Source organism: Sciurus carolinensis, chromosome 13 (genome assembly GCF_902686445.1).
Source record: "Sciurus carolinensis chromosome 13, mSciCar1.2, whole genome shotgun sequence".
NCBI lineage: Eukaryota > Metazoa > Chordata > Mammalia > Rodentia > Sciuridae > Sciurus > Sciurus carolinensis.
In genome coordinates, this window is record NC_062225.1 from 36,789,597 (window position 1) to 36,808,736 (window position 19,140).

General features: G+C 36.8%; 1 protein-coding gene across 1 annotated transcript in view; it reads left to right on the top strand.

Moving 5' to 3' along the window:
• Nucleotides 1-19,140, top strand: part of LOC124962941 (dynein axonemal heavy chain 6-like) — a 292,982-nt gene that overhangs the window by 171,905 nt on the left and 101,937 nt on the right. The window contains 6 exon segments of the mRNA XM_047522202.1: nt 10,242-10,473; nt 13,057-13,209; nt 14,001-14,141; nt 15,585-15,827; nt 17,100-17,267; nt 18,242-18,477. Coding sequence (XP_047378158.1) covers nt 10,242-10,473; nt 13,057-13,209; nt 14,001-14,141; nt 15,585-15,827; nt 17,100-17,267; nt 18,242-18,477 — 1,173 coding nt within the window.

Below are 19,140 nucleotides of genomic sequence, written 5' to 3' on the forward strand. Positions count from 1 at the left end.
TGAGTCGATGTTCATTAAGGATATTGGTCTGAAATTTTCTTTCCTCGATGTGTCTCTGTCTGGTTTAGGTATCAGGGTGATATTGGCTTCATAGAATGAGTTTGGGAGGGTTCCCTCCTCTTCTATTTTATGGAATACTTTGAGAAATATTGGAATGAACTCTCCTTTAAAGGTTTTGTAGAACTCAGCTGAGAACCCATCTGGTCCTGTACTTTTCTTTGTTGGTAGGCTTTTGATGACTTCTTCTATTTCATTATTTGAAATTGATCCATTTAAATTGTGTATGTCCTCCTCGTTCAGTTTAGGCAATTCATATGTCTCTAGAAACCTGTTGATGTCTTCGAAATTTTCTATTTTGTTGGCGTATACATTTTCAAAATAGCTTCTAATTATGTTTTGTATTTCAGTCATGTCTGTTGTCATATTTCCTTCTTCATTCCGAATTTTAGTGATTTGGGTTTTCTCTCGTCTTCTCTTTGTTAGTGTGGCTAAAGGTTTATCAATTTTGTTTATTTTTTCGAAGAACCAACTATTTATTTTGTCAATTTTTTGTATTGTTTCTTTTGTTTCAATTTCGTTGATTTCAGCTCTGAAATCTGTCTTTCAGATTTCCTGTCTTCTACTACTTTTGGTGTTGGTCTATTCTTCTTTTTCTAGGGCTTTGAGCTGTAGTGTTAGGTCGTTTATTGGTTGAGTTTTACTTCTTTTATTAAATGCGCTCCATGAAATAAATTTTCCTCTAAGTACTGCTTTCATAGTGTCCCAGAGATTTTGATATGATATTTCTTTGTTCTCATTTACCTCTAAGAATTTTTTAATTTCCTTCCTAATATCTTCTGTTATCCATTCATCATATAATAGCATATTGTTTAATCTCCAGGTGTTGGAGTAGTTTCTGTTTTTTACTCTTTCATTTATTTCTAACTTCAATCCATTATGATCTGATAGAATACAAGGCAGTGTCTCTATCTTCTTGTATTTGCTAACATTAGCTTTGTTGCATAATATATGGTCTATCTTAGAGAAGGATCCATGTGCTGCTGAGAAGAAAGTGTATTCACTCTTGGTTGGATGGTATATTCTATAAATGTCTGTTAAGTCTAAATTATTGATTGTGTTATTGAGATCTATGGTTTCTTTGTTCAATTTTTGTTTGGAAGATCTGTCCAGTGGTGAGAGAGGTGTGTTAAAATCACCTAGTATTATTGTGTTATGGTCTATTTGGTTTCTAAAATTGAGAAGGATTTGTTTGACATCCATGGATGAGCCACTGTTTGGGGTATAGATGTTTATGATTGTTATATCTTGCTGATTTATGCTTCCCTTAAGCAGTATGAAATGTCCTTCTTTATCCCTTCTGACTAACATTGGCTTGAAGTCCACATTATCTGAAATGAGGATGGGTACTCCAGCTTTTTTTGCTGAGTCCATGTGCATGGTATGTTTTTCCCCATCCTTTCACCTTTAGTCTATGGGTATCTCTTTCTATGAGGTGAGTCTCTTGCAGGGAACATATTGTTGGATCTTTCTTTTTAATCCAATCTGCCAGTCTATGTCTTTTGATTGATGAATTCAGGCCATTAACATTCAGGGTTATTATTGTGATATGATTTGTATTCCCGGTCATTTGGTTCATTTTTTAAATTTTATTTATTTATTTATTTTTTTGACACACCTTGGTTCCTCCTTTATTTGACAGTTCCTTTAGGATAATTCCTCCCTTTGCTGATTTGCTTCTTTGTTTTTCATCTCTTCTTCATGGAATATTTTGCTGAGAATGTTGTGTAATGCCGGCTTTCTTTTTGTAAATTCTTTTTAACTTTTGTTTATCATGGAATGATTTTATTTCATCGTCAAATTTGAAGGTAAGTTTGGCTGGGTATAAGATTCTTGGTTGGCATCCATTTTCTTTCAGAGCTTGAAAAATGTTGTTCCAGGCCCTTCTAGCTTTTAGGGTCTGGATTAAAAAATCTGCTGATATCCGTATTAGTTTCCCCCTGAATGTAATTTGGTTCTTTTCTCTCACAGCCTTTAAAATTCTGTCTTTATTTTGTATGTTAGGTATTTTCATAATAATGTGCCTTGGTGTGGGTCTGTTGTAATTTTGTGTATTTGGAGTCCTATAAGCCTCTTGACCTTGATTTTCCATTTCATTCTTCAGATTTGGGAAATTTTCTGATATTATTTCATTGAATAGATTGTTCATTCCTTTGGTTTGTTTCTCTAAGCCTTCCTCAATCCCATTAATTCTCAAATTTGGCCTTTTCATGATATCCCATAGTTCTTGGAGATTCTGTTCATGATTTCTTTCCATCTTCTCTGTTTGTTCAACTTTGTTTTCAAGGTGAAATCTTTTGTCTTCAATATCTGAGGTTCTGTCTTCCAGGTGTTCTATCCTATTGGTTATGCTTTCTATGGAGTTCTTAATTTGGTTTATTATTTCCTTCATTTCAAGGATTTCTGTTTGTTTGTTTTTTCAATATCTCTAACTCTTTATTGAAATGATCTTTTGCTTCCTGTATTTGCTCTTTTAACTGTCGATTGGTGCTATCATTCAATGCCTGCATTTGCTCTTTCATCTCGTTTGCTTTCCTGATCATTTTAATTATGTACATTCTGAACTCCCTTTCTGTCATTTCTTCTGCCATGCTGTTGTTGGATTTTTTTGATGTAACATCTAGATTTGTTTGGGGCATTTTCTTCCCTTGTTTTCTCATATTGTTCAGGAATCAGTGGGTCATTAAGATATTGCAGATTTCCTCTATTGACTTATAATGTCCCTGAAGATTTCTAGTATATCCTCTCTTATCCTTCAGTAGCCTGAAGTCTTGGAGGAAGTTGATAATGCGGTGCTCCACAAGGAAGCTGCCTCTCTAGGATTGGTGACCCTCAGGTGGGGTATATTCCCTGATAATGGGCAGAGGTGCCTCCGCTTGTTGACCAATGGTCATCCAAAGGGGAACTAGACTGTCGGCTGAGGCAAGGCCTGTTTGTGCCTGTGTCTCTGGTTTTACCGTCCTTGTGGGAAAACCTCACCCGGCAGGGAAGACTCACCCGGTGGGGAGGTCTCGCTGGTCAGTTCCCCTCCTAGAGGTTCCCCTCAATCTACAACTACCGCCTGGGCTGGGCTGTCTTCCTCTGCAGTGTTCCCAGGGCCCTGGACCTACCTCGTGGGCCTGGGAGCCTCACCCTTCACAGACGAGTCTCCTTAGGCTGCCTCTCCTCAGAGAATCTGCCTGCAGTCCTGGAAACTTCGCTCCGCCCCTAGGCATGTCTCTGTGAGGCTCTTCCAGCAAGAAGCCGCCTAGGTCCTGGGACCCTGCTCTGCACCTAATCGCCTGGCTATGCGGCCCCTCCTCTGAGCCGCCACCTGGATCCCCGTACAATAGCTCTGAGACCCAGAGACCCGCCACACACCTCTTCCTCTGGACAGCCGCCCGGTGTTCCAACACAGTCACTAGGAGTCCAAGCAATTCACTTCGAGTCTCCTCCTCCTGCCAACCGCCTGTAGCCCTAGGCAGTCACTCTGAGTCCAAGTGACCCTCCCTGTTCCTCCTCCTCCTCAGGGTAGCCCCCCGGGTGTTCAGGAGCGGTGGCTCGGAGACCAAGCGACCCACCACGCTCCTCCTCCAGGCAGGCCACCAGTGTTCAGGAGCGGTCGCTTTGAGTCCAAACAACTCACCACTCGCCTCCTCCTCTGGCAAATGCCTGTAGCTCTGATGCACTCACTCCTAGACCAAGCGACCCGCCACACTTCTCCTCTTCCTCTGGGCAATGCCCCGGTGTTCAGAAGCGATTGCTCTGAGTCCAAACAGCTCGCCACGCATCTCCCCCTCAGGCAGCCGCCCGGAGCCCCAGTGGTTGCTCCGAGTCCAAGCGCTGTGCTGAGCAGCCACCTCTACGATGGTCCCAGTTGTGCGTGTTTACCGCTCCAGCGGCAGGGAGGTGCGTCTCGCCGAGCAACTCTACTTCACAAAGTTCCCTGTGTTCCGGGGCTACCGCCCCATCCAGGACGCCTCCCCAACGGGAGAGACTCAGCCGGCAGCTTTGAGTTGGTCCCAATTCTCTCACTATCTCATCTTTTGAATCCTGTGTCCTGGAGCAACATGAAATGCAGCCGCCCTCTAGTCCGCCATCTTGAAAACCTCAAAAATTACTGTTTTTGTCATCTTTTTCAAGCTGTGACCAAAACGACTTGGCAAGAACAATATAGGAGGAAAAGTTTATTTGTGAGCTCATGGATTCAGAGGTCTTAGTCCATAGATGTCCAACTCCATTCCTCTGGGCCAGAGGGCAGGCAAAGCATCGTGGAGAAGTATGTGGAAAAGGAAAGCAGCTCAGGACATGGACAATCAAAAAGTAGAGTCAGAGACAGAGAGAGGGAGAGGGAGTTAGAGTTCTGCTCAACAAGGACAGAATATATACCCCAAAGGCATACCCCTAGGCACCCAGCTCCTCTAGCCATACCCTACCTACCTACAGTCACCATCCAATTAATCCCTATCAGTGGATTAATGTACTGATTAGGTTAAAATTCTCATAACCCATTTTCATCTCTAAATTTTCTTGCATTATGTCATACATGAGCTTTTGGAGGACATATAATATCTAAACCATAATAACTATCCCTTTAACGATAGTCCAAAATTAAAATAAAATACCTAGAAATTAGTCTAATAAAGGAGGTGAAGGACCTCTACAATGAGAAATATAGAACACTGAAGAAAGACATTAAAGAACACTTAGAAGATGGAAAGACCTCCCATGTTCTTGGATAGACAGAATTAATATCATCAGAATGCCTTATACAGATTAAATACACTCCCCACCTAAATACCAATGGCATTCTTTACAGAACTAGAAAAAAATCCTAAAATTTATTTGGAAAAATAAGAGAACCAGAATAGCCAAAGAAATTCTGAGCTAAAAGAGCAATGGTGGAAGCATCACAATACTGAACTCCAAACTATACTACAGAGCTATAGTAAAAAATACAGCATGGTTACTGGCACCAATGTAATAGACATGAAGATCAATGTAATAGAGTAGAAGACACAGGGACAAATCCACATAGATACAGTAATGTGATGCTAGACAAAGGTGCCAAATATATACAATGGAGAGAAGATACCCTCTTCAACAAATGGTGGTGAGAAAACTGGAAACTTGACCCCTATCTGTCACCCTGCACAAATTCAACTCAAATCAGATACAGGACCTAGGATTAGGCCAGAAACTCTGAAACAGCTAGAATAAAATGTAGCCAACACTCCAACATGTTGGCACAGGAACTGATTTCCTTAACAAGACTCTTAAAAGGCAAGAAATAAAACCAAAAATCAGTAAGTGGGATTGCATCAAATGGAAAAGCTCTATACAACAAAAGAAACAAGTGTGAAGATGGAGCCTACACAATGGGAGAAAATCTTTGCCACTTGCTCTTCAGATAGGGGGATTAATATCCGTAACATAAAGAATTTTAAAAACTTAACATCAAAAAAACCAAATAACCCAATTAATAAATGGGCAAAAGAACTAAACAGACACTTCAAAAAGAAATACAAAGGCCAACAAATATATGAAAAGATATTCAGAATGTCTAGCAATTAAGAAAATACAAATCAGAACTATATTTAGATTTCATCTCATTTCAGTCAGAATGGCAATTATCAAGAACACAAACAATAATAAGTTTTGGTAAGGATGTGAGGGAAAAGGTATACTCATACATTGTTAGTGGGACTGCAAATTAGTCCCCATAACTCTGAAAAGCAGTATGGAGATTCCTCAAAAACCTAGGAATGGAACCATATGACCCACTGTCCCTCCTCTCATTACATATCCAAAAGGTCTAATATCAGTATACTACAGTGATGCAGCCACATCAATGTTTATAGCAGCACACATCTTAATAATCAAGCAATGGAGCCAACCTACGTGCCCTTCAACAAAAGAATGGTTAAAAATATATGGTATATACACATAATGGAGTATTACTCTGCTATAAAGAAGAACAAAATTATGACATTTGCTCATAAATAGACGAAACTGGAGAATATCAAGCTAAGTGAAATAAGCTAGATCCAGAAAGTCAAAGTTTGAATATTTTCTCTGTTGTGCAGAAACTAATCAAAAATAAGGAAGAAAGTGAAAGATAAGGGTAAGGAATTCCATAAAAATAGGAGAAATATTAGTGGAGTAGAGGTAGGGAATTGAGGGGAAGCTAGAAGGGATTGGAAAAGGGATAACAGTGGAATGAATCTGACAACTTTCCTATGTATACAAATATACAACAGTGACTCACCATCCACAAGACACTAATTTTTAAAAAACTAAGTAAATAGCAGAAAGGTCAGTAGAGTGGAGGGAAGGGAACTGGGGGAGGGAAAAGGGAAGTACTGGGAGCTGAATTGATGCAAGTTATATTCCATGCTTTTATAATTATATCAAAATGAATCCTAATGTTATGTACAATGAAAAAGAGCCAATAAAAAAATAAACCATTGACTAGGAGATTCATCTCTTGCATGCTATATTACATAGAATATAAATGTAAATTTCCTGGGAAGCAGGATGGACATGTTATTTGTCCCCAATAATCCCAGATAGAAATAATTAAATTACTGTGGGTAACAATGTACATGAAACAAGAATAGCATGATCAGCAAGATTTTTACAATATCCATCCACTTAGAACACTTGTATGATATTGAAAAAAAGTTATTATATATCTATTCATTCCTCAATTTTATACTTACATGGGTAACTAAAGAGAAATTAGCAAATGGATGATCTATTTAGATGTGCACCGTAATAGAGACATAGCAATGAAAATGGTGCCTATGGATCTTCTGTGTTCTAGGGAAGGAGTTGGCAAAAGATTCTGGGGAAGGAAGTTAACAAATGTATTTTGCAAAGGGCCAGATAGAAAATATTTTAGGCTCCATGGGTCATACAGCCCCTGCTACAACTATTCAACTCTGCCATTGTAATGTTTAAGAAGTCACTGACAGTAATGAATGAGCATGGCTATGTTTCAACAAATCTTTCTTTATAGACACCAATGTTTGGATTTCATGATTTTCACAAGTCATGAAATGTTACACTTCTTTTGCTCCCCACACCCAATCATTTTTTTTAAACTTGAAAATCATTCTTAGCTCTTAAGTCATAGAACACACACAGTTCAGGGGCAGGATTTTACCTACAGTCCACAAATTGTTGACCCCTGGTCTAGACAAAGCAATGTTATCAAGATGTTCTGGCTGTGGAAAGAGCAGACCTGCCTAAAGAACAGAAGAGACTATAAAGATGGAGGAGACAAATTTGAAAACTTGATTCTGAAGTGAGTAATGTCTAAGAGTCTGGGCTTTGTCCTGAAGAAGCACTTTTTAAATAAGTCCTTGTGCTCCTTTACCCTGCCACCAAGGATGATGGTGCATGATAACTAATCACTGTTCTTTATCTGACAGCTCTTAAAGTCTCTACAAGTTGATCTTTTGAATATAGATAATTTACGAAACATCTACCACATGCTATGCACTATTCTTATAGAGAATTGACCAACATCCAGGCCCTTATGGAGCTTATCTGTGGGAAAGGTGGGCAGTGGTCTTCTGTCATGGGTTACAGGGACCATGTTATTTGTAGTTTTAAAACTAATAAAGCTATTATAATTCTAAAACATTTGAATCTAGTTTTCTGCAATTATCAGCATCATGAATAAAACTAGATAGAGACTTGTAAAAAAAAATGAAAAAAAAGTTTCAACTTACTTTTTCATTTCTCCCATGATTTCTACTCCTGCTGGTCCAATCTGAAGTTTTCAGCAATGATAATTTTTAAGGAATTTTATTTTTACATTTTCCTTCTTCTTTTTGAGAATTTATTGATATTATCATCTCCTTTTTTATCTACTTACACCATATAGACTTAACTCTCATACATACTGCTCACTTTTATAGTGATATTCATTTCCCTTTCTTGTATTTTTTTATTTTATTCATATTTCTGTATATCTACAAGGAATCTTTTAGGAAGGATTTGCAGATGATTTAGTCTCTGACCCCATAGCATGATGTTTACCTCTAACTATTACCTTGTAAAGTGACATCTTATAGAATAGATAATGGAGGCCAGCCTAAAATTATTTATTTCTTTGAAGGTATTCTATATAGATGTTCACAAAACATTTCACTTATATCTAATATATAGATCTCTATGATTGTAGAGAAAAATGGAGTCTTGTTTAAGAGTGCTTTCAAAAAGTGAAATCAGGGCAAGGAGTAAACAACTTGCATGAGAAACTTAGTGGTCTGGCAGTGCCCCTGATCAAGGACAGATAAGCTCTCTGCCCAAGAACAAAACAAAAAAAACTTAAAGACATCTGGTTTCTGCTTTCACGGCCTGGCTCCTGGCCAGATCCAGGTCTGGAGACCAAACGTACTGATGGCACTGAGCCCAGTGGCTCCAGACAATAACTTTATATGTTACTCCAGTGTATTTAAGAGAGATGAGAAGAACTCAAAGGTGACAAGACTGCTTTCTTTGGTTATGTATGCTGCGAAATGCCCATGATGTCTCTCCATTGCTGAGTTGGTATGCTACCTGGGATGGTTTTCCTTTTGTATATGCTTTATATGTCTTAATAAATACTATCTTTTCCTATACGGTTTGTGGTGGTACATTCAGCGGATCAGCCCATTTAAATTATAAGTCTGTGCACAGCAACGGGAAATACGTTCCCAGACAATGATGTGTTTATATGTGAATTTATATTATATATTTGTGTAACATAAATGTTTTACATGTATTTATTTACTATAATATTTATTTATATATCTCCTATTTGATTTCCTCTCCTGACCTTTAGTTGCTCTGCTCCATTGAATTTGTGGGCTCACCTCAAACCTCTTGTATTATTTCAGTCACTATTATATTAGTTCTGTTCCCTTTTGTCTCTCCTTCTGTACTTCCTAATAAGTGGCCTCTGGGATCCCATTTTTCCTCCTAGATTTATCCTTCTTGTCTTTTATTTTCATCTCATCATTTTGATGTCACTCTCTTTTTCTCTGAACTCTGAGTACATCCCTTGAGCATGTTCTATTCTGTTAGTACAAAAAGACCAGGCAAGACACAAACATCATGAATCATGTCAGCTGTTTATTCAGAAATGAAGTTTCACACCAGAACAGGGGATGCAGGCATAAAATGACTCTGGTGGACTCACTTATTGGGTGGAAAATGAGCCACTGAACAAAGAAAGGACCTGAGTTTATATAGGTTATTTTAAGGAGTGGTCTGGTGAGCATATCAGTTTGGGCACTCAGGAAATAGGTTTGTGAGAATTTAATTTTTTTTAACTGGGCAATATTTTTACTTGGAGAAGAATGAAGGGTCTGGGATCATTGTTCAGTGTTTATCTCTTTCCCTTCAGGGTCCCATTGTACTGTCATTGGGAAAGGATGTATTTGGGGAAGGATCTATGCTTTGGCTTCCTTTCTAGGGATTGTTCTGTCATTGGGACAGAATGCACTGAGAAAGCTATCAATGTATGGATTTCTTTTTCATTCCTTTTTCTAAGTTTGGGGTTTTTTTCATTTTCCATATCCAATATATTCTCTTTCCCTTGGTACCTGTCCTGTGTATCTTCCACTGGGGTCTTCATTTTAGAGGTTAGATTTGCTATCTCTCTAATTTTTCTTAAACCTGTATTTTATTTACTCCTTTTAAGTGCTTAGGATAATAATGTCATGATTACAGTGCTTTCTGAAATTTTTAACATGAATTTCTACACTTTTGTGTATCTTGCAGTAATTGTTCCCATTGATTTCTCTTTCAGAACTCTGGTGTCTTTTCATAGGTTCAATGATTTTTATGCTTGCTCATCAAATGTAGAACTGGGCTTGCTGATGTAATGGTTCACCTGAGTTGTGGCCTATATCTGTCTGGGTCCCTGATGAAATCCTTTACACTTTGACAAAGGGAAAAGAAATTTGACTTCATTTTAAATCCATGTGTCTATGGAAGAAAGCCACCAGCCTGTAGGGAATGGCAGACATATGGTAAAAGGGAAAGGCCCCACAGTATGGTTCACCCAACTGTGAGCCTCAGAGTAACCTGTTCTTTCCTTGTGGCATTCTGCTCTACTGGCCACCAGCATTCCTCGCTAGGGAGGCCTTCTGAGCAGAGGCCATGTCAGTGATCTTGAAATTAATCTTTCTCTACTTTACTTTCTGCAGAATTGCCCGGATGATCCGTCAGGAAAGAGGCAATGCCCTGCTCGTGGGAGTAGGAGGCACAGGAAAGCAGTCTCTTACTAGACTTGCAGCTCATATATGTGGTTACAAATGTTTGCAGATCGAACTTAGCCGTGGATATAATTATGATACTTTTCATGATGACCTGAGGAAGTTGTACAAAATGGCTGGTGTAGAGGATAAAAATATGGTTTTCCTTTTCACAGACACCCAGGTACATATTTACTTATTTTTTAATTATTTAATTATTTGTTATTTTTACAGATTGTATTTTGATTCATTGTACACAAATGGTGTACATTTTTTCATTTCTATGATTGTGCACAATGTTGATTCATACCATTCATGTAATCATACAGGCACATAGGGTAATGATGTCTGTCTCATTCCACCATTCTTCATACCCCGCTCCCTCTCACTTCCTTCTACATACTCTAAAGTTTCTCCATTCTTTTCTCACTCCACACTCCCACTCCCATTATATATCATCATCCACTTATCAGGGAAAGCATTGGGCTTTTGGTTATTTGGGATTGGCTTATTTCACTTAGCATGATATTCTCCAATTCCATCCATTTATTCACAAATGCCATAATATTATTCGTCTTAAACAGCCCACTTTTAGCAACAGGAGGTGTATGAGTGTTACAATGCAGCATGTGCTTTGAACAGGTCGTAGGATGAAGTTCAGAGGATTATTGTCTCTGACAGCAGATTCCCTATACTTTACAAAAGGATTTTATAATATATTTCTATTTATCTTACCAAGTATCCTCCTGCAAATTCTAAGTAATTATGATCAAAGGTTAAAGAGAAACTTTTGTGTTTTTTATGTTTTTATTAGTATATAACAATTATACATAATAGTGGGGTTGAGAAATTTTTAACTATTCTTCAATCGAAAGGACAAAGATAGCAAAAGGTAATAAATTCTTTCTTTAGCAGTACGAAAATAATTCCCTAAGTAAAATCAGTTAGAAAAATATACATTGCCCAGGAAAAGTAGAAAACAAGGATTGTTTGGGGCCAGATTAACTCTAAAATTAAAATAAGATTACATTTATATCTAAAATAGCCAAGCTAATTGATCTTAAATTCTATTGAAAAGGCTACATTTGGGTATTTTAACTTTAGGGAAAATAAACCTCCTAGAAAATGTGATGGATTTAACATGTAAATATTTTAAACTTCTTTGTAATTTTTAAAACATTGTAACAAGGATTGAGAGCAAACACAAAATAGGGAAAATAATTTCACCATCTATGACATGCAAGGAGTTTATATCTTAGTATAAAAATATTTGTTACAGATAAAAAAGGGAAAGGCAAACCAATAGAAGAAATATAAAAATGTAATAGAATGTGAATTAAAAGTTTCTGAAAACAAATATTTAGCCTAACCAATAACTAAAGAAATGTAAATAAATAAAAATGGCATGGCATTGGCTTAGCATACTGAAGGCCCTGGATTGAATCCCTAGCGAAAATGATACATAAATAAGCTAGGGGTTTGCTCTTGCCAAGTGGAAAAAGTTAAAAATTATAACATGTAGTGCTGGCAAAGTATGGGAAAAGCAAGTCTGTTTGCTCCTCACTGGGAGATTACATAATAGCGAAATCCTTCTGGGAGGTATTTGGTAATATGTAGATAAAAACTTTATATTACTTTCACATGTTAATCACAGCTGTATACAAAGTTGCATATATAAGAATATCTGTTGTAATATATTTATTACAATGTACAGTAAGAGAGAAAGTCATATAAGTAAATTCAGGTATAATCACATAATTGAGCAACATGAAAAATATTGAATTTCCTAGCATGGGGATGTTGTTTATTAGAGAACACTTGTTGACATGTGTGAGGCCCTGGGTTCAATCTCCAGCACCACAAAAACAGAAAATAAAAGTTGTATTATAGAAATGTATGCATTAATGTGAAGATATTTAAAATGTGTATATGACATCAACCATAGAGGCTCTTCAGTTTAATATATATCTAAATAGATATCTCATGCGTGTGACTAGAATATTTCTGGGTCATGGGATTATGAGTAATTTTATTTTTCTTAGTTTTGCTTATTTATATTTCTAATTATTCTAAAATGAAAATATTTCTTATAGAATTTTTAGCATTGCTTTTAAAAATCAAGGAATTTATATAAAAAAGATTCTAAGCATTAAAGCTCCAAAGATAAAGTCATTGTCTTGGCTCAACTCTAAACAAAAAGCTCTTACACTCTATTGAAAGTTCCAATCTCAAATGTTCTACCGTAATGAAGAGTAGACATAGCTATATAGCTACAGCTATAACTAAATCGCTTGTATGTATACATTTGTACATATGCAAAGTATAAATGTAAGAAGAAATTGAAAGAAACAAGATGTTAAAAATAGAATTTAACTTCATTAGGTAAAATATAAATGCTTTTTAAGAAACAAAACAATGGTGCTGGGGTTCTGGTTCAGTGGTAGAGGGCTTGCCTAGCATGCAGGAGACACTGGGTTTGATCCCCTGCACCACTTTAAAACAAAAACACCTAAATAAACAAAGGTATTGTGTCCATCTACAACTAAAAAATTTTTTTTAAAAAGAAACAAAACAATAAGGAAAAGGAATCAATATAATTGTTAGAATTTTAGGATTAGAATATACTTGTTACAATTTTAGGATTCTAATTTTTATAATCCTAAAGATAAAATTAACTTATGTGAATTTTAGAATAAATATTTGCTTTATAATTTACATGTAGTAACTTTAAAATGAATTATAATAATCATTCTGCTCTCTTCTATAGATTGTAGTGGAGGAATTCCTAGAAGATATAAATAACATCCTGAATTCAGGTGAAGTACCTAATTTATTTGAAAAGGATGAACTGGAGCATGTGTTAGCAGCCACCAGACCAAAAGCAAAAGAAGTTGGAATTTCTGAGGGGAACAGAGATGAGGTAGGACATGCAAGAACAGTTACATGACTTTCTAAACAAAAATGTTGCCGTAACCTTTTATTTAACAATTTCCAAAACCTCTTAGGGGATCTATGAATGGCATTTCTTCAATATAATTAGCTTTCTTTGTAATTCTGCATTTTATTTTCTATTGTCTAAAGTGTTGATTCATCAACCTTCAAAAAAAAAATGATGGAAGCAGAAAGCAAAAATCCTCCTGCCCTTTAGAGTCATAGTCTTGTTCAAATTGGACAGTTTCCCCTACTCTTCTTTAAATACAATTTTGTTTCTCACACCTACAGTGCCCTTCCTGAGAAGTGCTGGTGGGCATGTTCTGGTAATTTTGATCCCCTTGCCTATCAGAATGTTATGCACAATTGAAACAGAAATGTGTTTTCTCTCACTCTGTTGGAAACAATGTACCTGCCATCCATCTCCATTTCTCCAACACCATGATTTCATTCATCTACCCCAGTCTTTTCCTTTCTATCTGCATCTTCTTCAACTTTTTGGCTATTCTTTCTCATATCTTTCTCCTCAAATATACCAATGAGGAGAACTTAAATCACCTGCAGAACCCTAGATGAAATGAAGTCCACAAAATATCATTTTTAATCTTTCCAATTGTAAGAGAGAGGAGTTGGAATGGATGTTCAACACAGTAATTCACATATCTACTGTGCTAGCATTTTAAGTTAATAATGTATTAACCTCAGATGCATTAGCCAACACTTATTTTCATTTTTGTTTCATCCTTATTTTAAATTGAAAAATATTGTTGCTTTTTTCAGGTATTTCAGTACTTTATCAGCAGAGTCCGTCAAAAACTGCACGTTGTTCTCTGTATGAGCCCAGTTGGAGAGGCCTTTCGGTCCCGATGCCGAATGTTCCCATCTCTTGTGAACTGCTGCACAATTGACTGGTTTGTCCAGGTTGGTAACACCCTTTGATAGCTCTTTGAGAAGAGATTTTAAAGGAGTTAAAATTGAGAATAATTCACAATACTGAATTAACTTTAAAAGCCACTAGGAAGTTATTCATACAAGGGATGACAATGACAATTAGAAAAAGACAAAATAACTTATGAAGAAAGAAGAGATCTTGAATTTAGCAGTACAGAAGTTATCAGTAATCTTGACAAGAGCTGTGTTAATGGAAGGTGGGGGAGAGGGTTTAAGAAAGAAGAGGGGAGAGAAATCAGAGACAGTGATAATAGGCAACAACTTCAGGAAGTTTTATCAAAATGAAAGCAGAGAAATGAGGGTGAAAGAGAGGTTTGTGAGCTCAAGAGTGAAATGTTTTTGACTGAGAAATATAAGCAGCATGTGTGTGTGATGAAGATGAAAATGTTCCAGAAAAACAGAAATACATTGATGATATAGTATACAATGTTAAGTATGTGGAACTAATGTCCTTTAGTAAATAATTGAGTCATCAATTAAGAGGTTGACTTGAGCAGAGAGCATGAACTCTGCCCTGAGTAATGGGACAGGGGTACAGACCCAGGTGGCAAGAGGACACAGAGGTAAGAGCTCATTGGATTTCCTTCCCTCCCTCCTTCCTTCCTTCCTTCCTTCCTTCCTTCCTTCCTTCCTTCCTTCCTTCCTTCCTTCCTTCCTTCTCTCCTTTTCTTCTCTTCTTCTTGTGTGTGTGATGAGGGAAAACAAAGTTATCAACTGAGAAGGAAGCCTGAGCAGTCTAAGGAAGTCGAGTAAGATATGAAATGCTCACTTAGGAGAGTATAAAACCAAAGTATTAGAAAATGTAGAAGAAATTTTGGGCTGCATTAAGAAGTTAGTTGTAAATTTAATGTGAAGCCCATCAACATGACTGTGTTTTTTTGGTGGTGGTGGTGGTTGCTTTTGTTTTGTTTTGTTTTGTTTTGTTTTTTCTCTAGCCAGTGACAGCTGCTCGGTTGCAGGCATTGAATAACAGAGAGGTGCATTTTACTAAGATTCAGGCAAGCTCAAAGAAATAAGAAAAGTGCCCAGGAGCTGAGATGTGTGCAGGACTGTGACTACAATGATGGGCCTGACATCACAACTGTATAATAAATAGAGTGAGAACATGAGGTCCTCATAACAAATGACTATGTTCATGGAATTCTAAAAAAACCCAGTCTTGTTCAATCAAGAAATATCTGTTATAACTGACACTGTCCTGGGAACACACTGGTCAGCAAATGCAGAATCAGGCCTCTCTGAAAATGAACAGAGAGAGCCATTCAGTTCATTAAGCACTAGAAACAGGTATAAGAGATAACTTGGTGAAAGGAGGGACATGGCAAGGAAAAGTTCCAGAGAAATAGTTTTCTTGTTACTCTGCATATTGTTGAAATGACCAATAGATTTTCCAGATTGCTTCTTCATTTACAGTGGCCCAGAGAAGCACTTCTTTCTGTGTCAAAGACATTTTTCTCAACTGTTGACACCGGAAATGATGAACTGAAAGAAAAGCTTTCCCTCATGTGTGTGAATGTTCACTTGAGTGTCTCCCAAACAGCAGACCGCTATTACACCGAGCTCCGCCGCCGATACTACACAACGCCCACCTCCTACCTGGAGCTCATCAATCTCTACCTGACTATGCTGACTGAGAAAAAGAAGCAGTTAATTTCAGTATGTTTCAGTCCATTAATTTTTCATTTTCTTGCTTGAACTGAAAACTTTTGGGAGTGAGTGGAAGATCTGTGTACATGTCCTAAATTCCAGAACTCTATTCATCTGGTCCTGTGACCTTGACAACCTGAAATATGGCCCCAAAAGGATCCTGTGCTCTCAGTTGAAGGGCTCCCTCTGGGATATTTATATTTTCTTTCTATCATTTACATAAGTATCCTTGTCTCAGTTAAATGACAGGAACATAGTAACAGCATCAAAGTTAAGCAGAGATTTGGTCATCTCTGCAGTATTTAATATGGAGGGAAACTTTGTGTTAAGCAATAAAGATAAGGTATTAGTGGTCTAACCTGTGCCAAGTACTGTAATGTCTGCCAAACTGCATGCAACTAGGTTGCTGTTGCAGGGCAACCTTGAGCATGTTATATAATTTCTTTAAGGTTTAGAAGGAAATAAGTTTTAAAATATCTTAAGCTCCCTCTTGGATTGCTCTGGAATTTAAATAAGACATTGTTCATGAAGTATATAAGATACTCAAAACATAGTGACTGCCATTATCATCACCATCTGACCATTAACATGACCTAAAATAGTCAATGTTTAAACACAGTAAAAATGGAAGCATTTCCCATTAGCTTATTAAAATATTTTTCAAATGATTTTACCTCATAAAATTCATATTCTTGTAAAATAACAGATATTTTTGAAAACTGCCTATTTGAACCAATCTTTCTGACTTATCTTCAATAAATGGTTCTTCCTAGGTGTCTCCTCTATCACATACAGCCCTTTTGATATAAATCAAAAGTTTTTACATCTGGGGAGTAAGATTCAGATACAGAAACCAGAGCTAGGTGTATGGGACTTGTCTCCCTGGAGTTTCAGCCCTGCTCATCTGCCCTGAGCAAACAAGCTCCCAGGCCTCTAGGTATCCCTGTCTGAACCTTTACCTCACTTATTCAACTTGCTACTATGAGGAATGAGGATAATGCAATGTGGTCACTGCCCTCGTGAGTCACAGTCCAGTGATGTGATGTCCCATAGCTGTGGCCAGGGGACATGTATCCACACTCATTGTGGTAAATGTCATGTCCATTTTCTAGAGTTCTGTTACCTGAAGACTTTCCAAATTGCAAAAATTTCCACAAGTTGAAATATTACAAACTGATGTACTAATTCTGTAGATGTAAAATTCTAATTTATGAGTAATAGAGGCCAGTAAACACGTAGTTTATAATGCTCATTATAATAGAAAATTTTGTTGTCATTTAGGCACGAGATCGGGTGAAGAATGGTCTCACCAAGCTACTACAAACAAACATACTAGTAGATAATATGAAATTAGAACTTTCAGCTCTAGAACCTGTGCTTTTACAAAAATCACATGATGTTGAAACCCTGATGGAAAAATTAGCAGTGGATCAAGAAAGTGCTGATCAGGTACGACATATTACCTGACAGTATAGGTGAGAAGTCTTTGGTCAATAATTAATCATTTATACAGAGTGATCCATGATCAGATTGTTTTATTATATGTCATTCAAATAATTAGGTGTCACTAATAGTATCATTAAAATAAGTAGTTTTGGCAATACTGTTTTTTCTACCAATTTAGTAATGTTTTTAAGCTAGAAACAATCTCTCTTTACCAAATCAGCCTGGTTCTGTCCCAAAGAATTGATGTAGTTCAGTGAGTGGGACTGAACGGGTTCTGAGAAAAATATCACCTTCATATAAAGGCAGCTCTTAGAAGAAACTGCTTGCTATATAATAATTTTATCCCTTTAATGCTGTCAACATGGTATGTGTTGAACACAGAAGAGCATCAAATGTAATCTACTTAATTCCTTTTCATCATTAATCTAATCCAAAAGATAAATACAGCTCATTATTACTGACTTTGTTTTAAAGCATTGAAATTCAGCAAGGCTTGGTGGCACGTTACTGTAATCCCAGCAGCTCAGGAAGCTAAGGCTAGAAGGGATATAGCTCAGGGGTAAAACACCCCTGAGTTCAATCCACAGAAGCAAAATAAACAAACAAAAATATAAAACATTGGAATTCAAATGCAAATTGGATATCCCTTATCCAAAATGATTGGGGCCAGAAACAGTTTGGATTTTGGATTTTTCCAGATTTTGGAATATTTACATATACATAATGATATATCATGGGGATAGGACTCAAGTCTAATCACAAAATTTATCTGTTTTATACACATAACCCAAAGATAATTTTGTATAATTTTTTAGTGTGCCTACATTTTGCCAGTGGTTCATCACATGAGGTCAGTTGTGGAATTTTCTACTTATGGCATCATATTGGTGCTCAAAAAGTTTCAGATTTGGGATTTTTAGATTAGGAGTGTTCAACATGTAATGAGACCACTTAAGCAGTCACGTTTCAATGGTTAGGTTCGTAGTATTGTGCAAGAAGATGAAGCAACAGCAAAAGTGAAAGCTGAAGAAACCCAAGCAATAGCAGATGATGCTCAGAGAGACCTTGAAGAAGCACTGCCTGCACTTGATGCTGCCAATAAAGCACTGGATTCCTTAGATAAAGCAGATATAGCTGAAATCAGGGTTTTTACAAAGCCCCCAGATATGGTCATGACTGTAATGGAAGCAATCTCCATTCTCTTGAATGCCAAGTGAGTAATACAGAAGCTTGTATTATTAGCTTGTCTGGTAGTATTTCTTTACTGTTTTTCTCCACTTTCATATTTTTGTATTTGTATATATGTTTGTTGATTCTCTTCTCTAACCTCTCATTAATTTGGTTGACCATTCAATAAATTGATTCACCAACCATTTTATTTCAACATTTATTTTGTGCTATATGATAGAAGATAAAAACAATGTTTTTCCCTATAAGATGCAGAAATCTAATGGAGAGATACATGCAGGTCTTTTGGGAAATGATGTGCAGTTTGTATTTGTGAAGAGAGCTCAGGTACCTATGATGTTCATGAAATGGGTTGGGGCTGAATAAAAAGCCAGTGATCACATCATGAGAAATTTTGTATACTACACCAGACAATCCAAATTTTATCTTAAAGATATGGTTTTCAAATTTTCTTTAGTAATACAATCCTTTTTTCAAAACAAATTATGTTATAAGGAACCTTTCTGTGTAAAACTGAGCAAAGCACCATAAGAAACCTTAATCACCAGGCCTCTCTATTGACCCTCAGGTTGGTACAATGGTAGATCCCAAGGATCTCTGCAGAGCACAGATAGTTTCTGTTTGCAGCGGGAACTGAGAATCATTGAACATTTATCTAATCAAATTTTCACAGCAGAAAGACCAATAT